General features: G+C 36.1%; 2 protein-coding genes and 1 pseudogene across 2 annotated transcripts; 2 read left to right on the forward strand and 1 right to left on the reverse strand.

Moving 5' to 3' along the window:
* Positions 1-85: 85 nt before the first annotated feature.
* LOC100634330 (phosphatidylinositide phosphatase SAC2-like) lies at positions 86-6,433 on the reverse strand. Its single transcript, XM_020001279.1, has 23 exons — positions 6,149-6,433; positions 5,972-6,052; positions 5,781-5,923; positions 5,628-5,696; positions 5,287-5,409; positions 5,160-5,222; positions 4,593-5,112; positions 4,479-4,546; positions 4,293-4,404; positions 4,132-4,238; positions 3,886-3,971; positions 3,745-3,822; positions 3,541-3,676; positions 3,262-3,390; positions 2,721-2,791; positions 2,613-2,659; positions 2,418-2,554; positions 2,245-2,342; positions 2,041-2,118; positions 1,911-1,984; positions 1,560-1,688; positions 1,431-1,506; positions 86-1,376 (listed from the first exon to the last, which is right to left on the reverse strand). Exons 1-23 carry the CDS (start codon positions 6,402-6,404, stop codon positions 209-211), a joined length of 3,849 nt encoding a protein of 1,282 aa, XP_019856838.1. The 5' UTR covers positions 6,405-6,433; the 3' UTR covers positions 86-208.
* Positions 6,434-6,594: 161 nt separating this feature from the next.
* On the forward strand, positions 6,595-9,140 carry LOC109585280 (polyubiquitin-like). The gene is made up of 2 exons (XM_020001281.1): positions 6,595-8,417; positions 8,473-9,140. Exons 1-2 carry the CDS (start codon positions 6,680-6,682, stop codon positions 8,856-8,858), a joined length of 2,124 nt encoding a protein of 707 aa, XP_019856840.1. The 5' UTR covers positions 6,595-6,679; the 3' UTR covers positions 8,859-9,140.
* Positions 9,141-9,677: 537 nt separating this feature from the next.
* Positions 9,678-11,068, forward strand: LOC100634453 (polyubiquitin-B-like; annotated as a pseudogene).
* Positions 11,069-11,513: the final 445 nt, after the last annotated feature.

An 11,513-nucleotide genomic window follows, 5' to 3' on the forward strand; every position in this document is an offset into this window, starting at 1 on the left:
AGGCCACTTTATAAAATGCTATAGAAATTGAGAATAATTCTCTCCTAGGCTCCTAGCCATTTTCGATGAAATAGTACATTATTCCTTCTTTAACTATCATTCCATTATTAAGAGGATTAAAAAATTCAGAAATAGAATCACAGAACACAATATCATATTAAATAATAATGACTAGATGATGAATGCTATTAAAAATTGTACTTAATGATTAAATGATTATAAATTTTGTTCTACTGGCAGCCATTGCACTAATCATCAACTGCTTCTCCTCATCAATAATCTCTACATTATCAACTTTCTCTCTTGTCAGCGATGAGCTGCTAGTCTTGATTCCCCTCAGAATACTCCTCGCTAATCTTCCTCTACCTCCTGCTACTACTTCCTCTTTCTCCTCTTCAACATTGTCAACATAGAAACGGCTGTCACTTTGCTTCTCCTCCAGCTCTTCCTCCTCTTCATAACGTGCTTCCTGTTGCTGCGATTGTTTGAATAGCTTTGCTTTCCAACGTGAAAACCTCTTCCCTGTTCCTCCAGTATTAGCAGCTGTGCTGGGAGCAGTGTTTCCCTCCAAAGGCTCAAAATCAGTGACACAGACTGGAGCACTGAGAGTGATGGCTTCTACTGGAGAAAGAGAAGGAGGCAGTGTTTTCTCTGGTAGACTTCCAGTTGTTGCATTGTAAGAAAATGCTGTAGAAAATGACGGACTAAAAGTAGGAGAGAAGCTTGAAGGAGAAGTGGTACTTGTAGGAATAGGAGAAATGGTAGGAGAGATGGTTGTGGTGGGACCAGGTGGTTTAGTATTATTAGGTGGTGAGGAGGGACTTCTTGGTGATGGTACTCTCTCACGGAATTGGAAATCATCAATTTGAATCAACTGATCAGGACTTGATTCGTTCTGATCAATGCTTGACGAGGCACTGGCTAATATAACGTAGCCAATGGACTCTCTTCTCTTGTGTCTCCTCCTCTCTCCCTTTCCACTGTCATCTTGAATGACTCTTGACGGTAAATCTTCAGCACTTCCATGAGAGAATAGCCTTGACCTTTCTTGCAATGTTGTTATTTTACTTTCCCTTGATTTAGAGGGAGAAGCAGGAGCAGAAAACGATTCATCATTATCATCATCGGTGATAGAACTCTGTGATGATACTCTCTCTCCCTCTCCTCCTTTCTCCTCTTCATTAGGTGAAGGGATACTTAATCGAACAGAGGCACTGCTGGATGAGGAGACATTATCATAAAATATAGAGCCTCCTTTATCAGGAGCTGTCTCTCTGGTCTCTTTGACTGGTATAAGGACATTCTCCCAACCATCAGCTGCCCATTCTGATGGAGATATGAGGTAGACTATACCTTCATGGAACTTACTGGCCTTCCTAATAATAATAGTGATAATAAATAAAATAATAATAATTATTATAATAATTTACTTTGTCAGTCTCTGTTCTTGTAGCGTGATGGTTGGTTGAACTTCTACTAATTCTTGACTTAAGCTCAATAAAGTTACTATTAATATTTAATAACTATAACATTAATTAATAACTATTAATATAACATACGTTTGTCTTCCTCAAGTGATATAGAGTGGATTGGTCTGAAAGTGAAGTAGCAGGAGCAGCCCGGGAATAAAGTATAGAATAATCTCATGTAGACCCTTCGTGATGTCTTCAATATACTACCAATAGGACCTATAATACCATTGAAATAATTATTATACACAGCATAAGGTCAATGAGAAATGCAAGGGTTATTTTGAATTAATTCACAAAGAATCATGGACTGTAGAGTGCATGCTTTTTTTAATCAATTTCTTCAGTACCAATGACTCAAGAAATAGTCTTAAATTGGCTCAAAATTTATAGCACAATGGCATGAGTTACTTAGCTACAGAGATAGCTAATAATATTTACCAATACTTATCCTTTCTATTCTGTCCAGTGGTATCCTAATGCAGCAGGCTACTTGTTCAAATTCATTATTATAACTAAATAAAGAATAAAGAAAGAGAGTCAGAGCTGAAGTCAAAATGAAAGAACTTACTTTGCGACACAAATATGTCGTCTCTCCTTGCAGAGCAACAGCACAGCATCTTCCTCACCTTCTGAAGTTGGAACAAAACTAAAAAAGAAAAAAAAGATTAACATAGATATACATGATGCTGTATTCACTGACAACTGAACTGTGTCATAAACTGCAGACTAACTCCATAGCCTGCCTCTATAAACACTCACAAGTTATGCTTACCTATATCCAGCTGGTTCAATTAGTGCCCAACCTTTTACTGGTACCGACGTATTAGGAAATAAATTATCTCGACATGTTTTAATCATATCTGCAATCAACTAAAAAAAAACAAAAAACAACGAATAAATAAATAAATAAATTAATGAAAATAAATAAATAAAACAAGGAGTTACTTGTTCTCTCTCGGAGGACCAAGGTGGCAGGTCAGAGTATGATCTTTGTCTCAGGCCTTGTTCATCTTCACTTATTCCTTTCTGAGACTGTGACAGTGTAGTCAATGCATCCTGAACTGGGGCACCCTGTTGGAGATCTGGAGAGAAAGAGAGAGAGAGAGAGAGATAAATGCTAATCTTTATTCTTTAACTAACCAATGACAACTTGTCTGTAAGCATCTCTGAACAAACTTTGCAAATACCTAAGTGTATAGACATGAAAATGAAAATGCATGTACATTGTACATGATATATGCACGTTACCTGTGAGCTGAATTATAACCATCTTTCATTACACCATACAAACGTCTCTGGCCATATCTTGTTAAATCACCCTATTAATAATATACAGTACTATTGATTTTTTAAAATGCTCATAACTCAAAAAATTGAAGTCGCAATCAGCTCAAACTTGCTACACAGCATAAGGACATCAATATGTATCAGAAAATGTAATAAAAATTGGGGATGATTTCGGAGCCAATTTTTGGAAAAAACCATGGGCTATAACCTTGGGTAATTTTCAAAAATTTGACATTTTCTTAAAATGGCCGTAACTTAAAAAATTCAAGTCAGAATTAGCTCAAACTTGCTACACAGCATAAGGACATCAATATGTATCAGAAAATGTAATAAAAATTTGGGGTGATTTCAGAGCCATTTTTTGGAAAAAACCATGGGCTATAGCCTTGGGTAATATTCAAAAATTTGACATTTTCTTAAAATGGCCATAACTTTTAAAATTGAAGTCGGAATCAGCTCAAACTTGCTACACAGCATAAGGACATCAATATGCATAAATTACTTTCATGGCATCAGTTCCTGTGTACTGCCTGCTGATGGTGTCCCCATTATTGGCCCATAGTTCCTGATAGTGTCTTAGAAATTGACCAGTGAGAGAAGTAAAAGGATCAATGAGACCTAGCTTCTGTAACTAAAGAGAGAACAAAAAACAAATAATAATATTATCATTATTTTAAAATTATTTATTATTATTGGCATGTAATAAATGTAACAGCAAATATAAAGTAATATTACATCAACAATAACAAATAAAATATTATTATTATCATCATCATCTTACTGCAGTTTGTATGAATTCTTTACATATTACTGATTGCACCACGTTAGTTCTGTCAAGACAGTCCATGCAGTTTACTCTAAAGACTCCATTTTGATAGCATAAAGGCTGTCCTGAGCTGCCTTCATCATTATCAATCCTGAAAGAGAGAGAGGAGGAGGAGAGTAAAAAGAGAGAGAGGATTAAAAGATGTGTTCCATCCCTTACCAAAAGTATTTTTGTCTTGTAATGTATTGTTCAATATTACTTAAGAGTAGGTTAATGTTATGCCATTGGTTAACCTTACTAAAGAGAGAGAGAGAGAGAGGGTACATTACAACATAAGCAGCTGCTATTTATTATACTGACCAGTGATGATGGAAATCAAAAGCAACATAAGTCAGTGACGGACAGTCCAATGTTAGCAGCTGCTTCTCAAACGCTGTTGACACAATCTAACAAAGTTTAACAAAACAAAATGAAAGGTGATAAACAACAACGCATACATGTACATACACTGCATTACATTATACATGTACAATGTGTAGTACACAGAGAGTTAATATTATGTACACATTCATTATGGAAGTAGTAAACACGTATTCTTTTTCTTACTCTTTCTCTTCCTGATTGGTTGATTAGATTAACAATAACCTGTTCCCTGTACAGGTTCATCTGGCTTTCAAAATGACGCTCAAATGCAACAGCTGTCTCTTCATCAGCTGCAATAAATAAATCATTATAAATCATTATAGGATTAGCATGTGTACACTTACTTTGCTCTATAATTGGCAGTGGCCTGTATCTATTGCCAGGCTGTGTCCAATACACTGGAACGGATCCTCTTACTACAATAAATGATAATAAATGAGTCGCGGCTAGCAGCAGCTGCAGAGAGAGAGAAAGAGAGGAAAAAGAAGAGGAATTTATTCATTAATATAATATTTTCTTTTTTGGCTAACCATTTCTGTTTCCACAAAATTTGCAACATGTCCTTCATTATCGACCCCTCGTCTTAGATACCTGGTTCCTATAGCAACGATATGACTACACCCACAGACTCACATACACATTACCTGCTCTGTGGCGACTCCGTCTTGATATCAGAGCCATGGTAACGGTTGGTACATCACTTGAGATATTAGGAACCATAACAAATGCTTGAGATGATTCTGAATCTGATTTGGGATCAATTTGAGATGATTTAAGATCAGATTGAGATGATTTGGAATCAGTATGAAATGATATGAGATCAGATTGAGTATCAGTTATTGATTGATCAAGTTGATGCTGATTTGATTGAGTTAAAGTATCATTTAGTTCATTTGGCAAAGAAGCAGCTAATGGCGTTGAACTATAGATATCATGTTCATCTTTTCGGTCATTTCTCTTTATCTCCTCTCCACCTCTTTCCTCCACGTCCACTGATGCTGTAGCCATGCCTTCTTTGGGCGGAGTCCCCAATAAAAATGTGGTCACATGAGTGTCGTGTGACTGCTGCTTTTTAAGGAATATTCCGAGCTGGTCTGGAGAAGGTATGGGTATGGTCTTGATCTCAATATAACCTTGAACAACGGGTAATACCCACTTGTCAATCTAGATGCATAAACAAATATTTATTATTATTATTATTGTTAATTTACTGTTTTATCATTATCAAGTAAATCCTGCAACATATTCTTGTTCCAAAAGAATCTTTCATCAACCTAAATGTACATGTTTATCAATAAAAATAATCTAAAAATACAAACATGGTCTTATCTAACTTACCCTTTCCCATTTCCTCAGTTTATTGGCGTCTCCACAGTCGTGCTTGCGCTGAACCGATTGCGTCAGATCTGTTTCGTAACTGAAATAGAATGACCTGGATCCATTAAACATCTGAAGCAAAGCCTACAAAGAGGTCAAGTGGAAGGAGGCCATAAATGTTAATAATGTTTACTAAAGAATATTAAAAAAACAAAGGGACCACAAATAAACATGGCTCAAATACAAATTACTACAACCTCTTTACATTTAATTGTAGATAAGGAGAAGAGAAACCATCAGTAGTATACATCATGTACTTATAGTACTCACTAATAGTAGCAGCTGTGCATTAGCTCATTTACCTCCTTAAGCTTCTTCTCTAACTTCCCGATATCTTTAACATCTTTCTCTCTACGATCCTGAGCATACGTCTATGAAAATAAGAGAGAGAACTCTTACACCATCTTCCCTCTCTCTCCCTCTTACACCATCTTTCCCCCTCTCTCCCTCTTTACCTCCATTTTAATTTCGTCTATTGATTTCTCAGCCGATAAAGAAATCAGTGCAACTCTCTCGATACAAAACACATCAGAGTCTGTGTTTGGTAGGCGACCTATGGACTTTGCTTCAGTTATTATTAACAAATACCAACCAGTGTCTGAAAGAGGAAGTGTGTAGCTACAGTACATGTAAGGACAGTGATTACTTGAAAGTAACTGGAGTTTTCCTATTAATCCAAAAGAGTGGCAGAGTTTAGTTGGCACAGAATTTGCTTGTACATCAATACCTAAACGAAAATATAAACAAAAATAATTAAAATAATAATAATGAAACAGTTTTAAGAGTTTAAACCACAACAAAGATATCTCTATCTAGACATTACTTGATCCAACGAGTAGAGACCCGTCTTCCCTCGAGTACCAAAGTGTGTCTACAGTGCTCTCTCCTCTTTTCATAATCATAACGTGTGACTTTGTTATCCACACTTCTAAATTAGGATCAGCACTCTCTCCTCTTCCTCCAGGAAGGAGGCCCTGTTGGTCTATGGACCCCATATCATCCAGCTCTATGGATAACAGGTTGCTCGCGTCCACTCGTGAAGACTTGTGGGAAAGATGGAGAGAAGGAGAAGTAGCCATAATTTTATTTCTAATTCTTTCCTTCCCCTGCCCCAGGCTCCTCCTCTCTCTTTCCTCCTACCAAGAGTAGATAATAATTAGATAATTATTATCTACTCTTGCTCCTACACAATGATAAGAAACACAATGATAAGTGTGATCCCAATCCCATTCATAGCCCATTCAACTTGATTTAAGTTTTTTTCACGCCCCCTTTCTGTTTCTGACTTGCTGTCTTTGTTGTTGGTATTCTCCGAGGTATTCTCTTCAACCCTCGCTTCAATCTCTTGTTAAAAATGGGCCAAACCCTGTCTAAGGTATTAACATCCAATCGAGGGTCTAATCATGCGCCAGATGTGGACAGTATGTCTAGGCCTAGTGTCGCTGATACAGTTAGATCGAGCTCTTGTACGATCTTTGCTAGAAATTTCATGTTCGGTGACTCCAGAACTTTTGTAATAGAAGCTAAACCAACTGATACTATTGACAGTTTAAAAGAAAAGGTCTTGGATAAAGTAGGAACACAGCAAATCAGTTTGATGAAACAAGAAATTGTGCTGTTTTATGGTTTACACCCGTTGGTTTGCTACAATGATGTTTTTTTAAACAAGAGTTACAAGACACTCTTAGATTATAATATTCAAAATGAAGATACAATTCGTGTAGTGAAATGTGACAAATGTCTCTTGATTCATATAAAAACTCTGACCGGTAAAGCGATTACTCTTGGAGTTGAACCTTCTGATACTATTGAGAATGTTAAAGCGAAGATACAGGATAAAGAAGGAATCCCACCTGATCAACAGAGGCTTTTATTTGCTGGTAAAGTATTGGAAGATAGTCGTACACTCTCAGATTATAAAATTTCAATGGAAAATATAATGCATTTAGTACTCCGTCTTCGAGGTGGTGGCATGGCAATATTTGTAAAAACTCTGACTGGTGCAAAAAATATTATTCAATTTCAAGTTGAACCTTCTGATACTATTGAGAATATCAAAGCCAAGATACAGGATAAAGTAGGAATCCCACCTGATCAACAGAGGCTTTTATTTGCTGGTAAAGTATTGGAAGATGGTCGTACACTCTTACATTATAATCTTAAAAACAAAAGTATTTTACACTTGGTTTCTGCTAAGCAAGTAAAGTTTGATGTCATAATGTCAAATGGTAAAACAATTACTCTTAAAGTTCTACCTTTGGATACTATTGGGGATATTAAGGCAATGATCCAGGATAAAGAAAGAATCCCACCTCATCTTCAGGTACTTAAATATAATTTTAATGAGTTGGATGATAACCAGACACTTTCTGATTATTGCATTCGAGATCATGCAATATACTTATGTACTCTTTCAATTAGGATTTACTTAAATTTTTTAAAGGAATCATTTGATATATCTAGGATTGGAGAAGATGCTACTTTACTGAGCATTAAGAAAAAAGCTAGCATTCACACTAGAATAGGAATACCAATTGAACAGCAACTACTTCTTTTAGACAATGAAGTTGTATCTGATGATTCTAAGCAAATCAAAAATTTTCGTAGATCGATACTTAAGTTTAAAGTACAAGTTAATCCACACTGTAGTCTTGGCCTTACTGTTGTGCTGCCTGGAGGTGTAAGAAAGACCTTTCATGTAGTCTTGAAAGGTCTCGTAGGAGAACTAAAGGAACAAATAAAAGCAACCACAGGAATACCAGTTTCTAATCAAATGCTTTACAGCCAATCAAATGAAAATATTTTAAAGAGTAAAGTACCTTTATGCCGGTACTATATTCATGGCGTTCCACCAACTGAAGTCATTGATCTTCTCGTTCTATTGACTATTCGTATATTGATGCCTTCAGGAGAGATTATTACTGAATCAATAGACTTAGATGAAAGTGTCCGTATTTTAAAGAAGAGGCTCTCAAGTAAACTAAACTTATCAAATTTTGACTTAATTTACAACCAGTATAAAATGGATGATGAAAAGTCTCTTAGTAACTACCAAATATATGATGATACTAACATTCTGGAGCTAATTTTAGGTAAGATATTAAACCAGTTATTTTTTATGATTGTCATTGTGCATCATTATTACAGGTACAGCTCCTGCTCCTGCTATGCCTGAGACTATTCCTCCTACCAGTCCTATTCTTTCTCCTCTTCCTACTGCTGCTGCTCCTCTTCCTCCTCCTCCTCCTCTTGCTGTTCCTAAAGAAAGGGATCTTATGAATGATGTTGCTGCTAAAGCTCTTGATAAATGGCTGATTGTTGGCACAATGCTCGGTATTCATTCATCAGTTTTGTATTCTTTTAGAGATCAACACAATGCTGACCCCATAGCCTGTTATCTTGCTGTATTTCATCACTGGCAAACAAGTATTGACTGTCCTCCCTACACTTGGGATACCATTGCAGAAGTGCTAGAAATGGAAGCTGTTCACAGATGTGACCTTGCTGCAGCAATTAGAAAAAAATACTTGTGATTACATTTATACATATATGTATTTAATAGTACATGCAAGCATGTTTTTGTAATTTTTGATCTCAATAATTGTATATGTTAGATATAGTGATGTGTGCGTGTGTTTTTTGTTTTGTAATTATTCTTGCATGTGTCATTAATTATTATTTGATTTATTATTCGTTATTATTTGATCCATTATTCATACTCTGAATTAGTATTTTTAATAGTGACAATTTTTGTGTAGAGCAAGAGAGATATTTTTTTGAAAATAAAGACTTTTAGATTGCCAGTTGGCAAATTATATCCAGAATTCAAAGAGAAGCGGTTTCGTGAATCGAGATAAATCTGTGCAGCAGTTCTAATTCCTCATAGTATAAATAAAATAAGAAATTAATAAGAAGCATAGCTAGCTGGGACCATAGGCTATATATATAAACGAACTATGTGCTCATTGTGCTGCGAAATTGCAATTGATGCAGCTACTGCAACTGAATAGAAGTAGCAAAAATGTTCCCTGGAGGTAACATAAGTGCATATAAGTGGTGTGTATGTAAGTGTTGGTCTATGGATCCCATATCATCCAGCTCTATGGATAAGAGGTTGCTGGCGTCCACTCGTGAAGACTTGTGGGAAAGATGGAGAGAAGGAGATATTAGAGTTCTATTTCTTTTCCAGTTTTCCTTCTCCAATCTCCAGGCTCCTCCTCTCTCTTTCCTCCCACGCAGTATAAAATTTTATATGCATCGATTTATGCTGTGGATCCCATTGCATTTTCCGCCCCCTCGTCAGCCCTTTTGTATTTCTTAAGTTTTGCTGTTGGTACTGAATTCTCTTGTTAACAATGGGCCAGACCCTGTCTAAGGTATGGGCATCCAATCAAGGGTCTAATGTGAATGTGGACATATCTTCTGGTGTCGTTGATACAGTGCCCCATCCTGATGAGACAATTAGATGCAGCTCTAGAATTATCTTTATCAGGAATTTCCTGTTTGGTGACTCTAGAACTTTTTTCATAGAAGCTGAACCATCTGATACTATTGAAAATGTGAAAGAGAAGATATCAAATAAAATAAAAATACAGCAATTCAGTTCATTGCAGAAAGAAGACATTTTGCTGATTCATGGTTCATGCCGCTTGATTGACAAAGACAAGACATTCTTAGATTATAAAATTCAAAATGAAGATACGATTTGTGTCGTGAAATGTTTCTTGCTTTATGTGAAAACTCTGACTGGTAAAACAATTACTCTTGAAGTTGTATCTTCTGATACTATTGAGAATGTTAAAGGAGCTATACAGGATATGAAGAAGGAATCCCACCTGATCAACAGAGACTCATATATGCTGGTAGACAATTGGAAGATGGTTGTACACTCTCAGATTATAATATTCAAACGGAAAGCACAATACATTTAGTACTTCGTTATCGAGGTGGTGGTGGCATGGTAATATTTGTCACTCTGACTGGTAAAAGAATTACTCTTGAAGTTGAACCTAGCTCTGATACTATTGAAAATGTTAAAGCAAAGATACAGGATGAAGTAGGAATCCCACCTGATCAACAGAGACTCATATTTGCTGGTAAACAATTAGAAGATGGTTGCACACTCTCAGATTATAACATTCAAATTGGAAGTACAATATATTTACATGTATGTCAAGGTGACTGTGAACATACATATGTGTTTGTAAAAACTCTGACTGGTAAAACAATTTTTCTTGAAGCTTTACTGTCTGATACTATTGAAAATGTTAAAGCAAAGATACAGGATGAAGTAGGAATCTCATCTGATCAACAGAGGCTTGTATTTGCTGGTAAACAATTAGAAGATGGTTGTACACTCTCAGATTATAATATTCAAAAGGAAAGTACAATACATTTGATAGATCCTGCTAAGCAAATGATAAGGTTTAATGTCATAACTTCAGATGGCAAAACAATTATTCTTGAAGTTCAACCTTCAGATACTATTAGGAGAATTAAGGCAAAGATACAGGATAAAGAAGGAATCCCACCTCATCGTCAGGTACTCAAATATAATTTTAATGAGTTAGATGATAACCAGACACTTTTTCATTATAGCATTCAAGAACATGCAATATACCTATGTATTCTTTCAATAACGATTCACTTAAATTTCTTAAAAGAATCATTTGATATATCTAGGATTGGAGAAGATGCTACACATAGGCGGTTGCAGGCCTGGGCATTAGGGGGCAATGCCCAGGTTGACTTTTTGACCAATAATTATATTCATGATTCTGGTGTGGGCATCCAGTGCAAACTGTGGTAGTTCAATAGGCTTCTTTGTTGTTTTAAGCTAAGAAACCATCTCAATGAAGTTATAGATCAGTATTGTCCATTTTCCTTGCAAAATTGTATGGAACCGCACCCACTCCACACCCACTAATTATTGATGCCCAGGTCAAACCAAATTTCTGCAACCGCCCATGATGCTACATGTACTTTACTGAGTATTAAACAAGAAGGTGCACTATAAAACCATTCACGCAACGTCATGAAATCGCTTCCGTCGATCACAGTATAAAAGGAGGTGCCCTGGGCACAATATGGCGGCCAGATTGAATGAAATTTGAAAATAACAAAATGGCTCCCGCACTGGCACTGTTCTTATCATGGCTAAATCACTAGCAAAACGCATTATAAAAACA

The sequence above is a fragment of the Amphimedon queenslandica genome, unplaced genomic scaffold (assembly GCF_000090795.2).
Source record: "Amphimedon queenslandica unplaced genomic scaffold, v1.1 AMPQUscaffold_13092, whole genome shotgun sequence".
In the NCBI taxonomy this organism is placed as follows: Eukaryota; Metazoa; Porifera; class Demospongiae; order Haplosclerida; family Niphatidae; genus Amphimedon; species Amphimedon queenslandica.

Excerpts from the sequence above, each read along its gene's own strand:
- LOC100634330 (XM_020001279.1), bottom strand. The coding sequence starts at position 6,404 with ATGGCTACTTCTCCTTCTCTCCATCTTTCCCACAAGTCTTCACGAGTG. Across the intron at positions 6,053-6,148 it reads GTCTCTACTCGTTGGATCAA|GTATTGATGTACAAGCAAAT; the intron begins GTAATGTCTAGA and ends ATTTTCGTTTAG. Across the intron at positions 4,547-4,592 it reads ACGGAGTCGCCACAGAGCAG|GAACCAGGTATCTAAGACGA; the intron begins GTAATGTGTATG and ends TCGTTGCTATAG.
- LOC109585280 (XM_020001281.1), top strand. The coding sequence starts at position 6,680 with ATGGGCCAAACCCTGTCTAAGGTATTAACATCCAATCGAGGGTCTAAT. Across the intron at positions 8,418-8,472 it reads CATTCTGGAGCTAATTTTAG|GTACAGCTCCTGCTCCTGCT; the intron begins GTAAGATATTAA and ends TCATTATTACAG.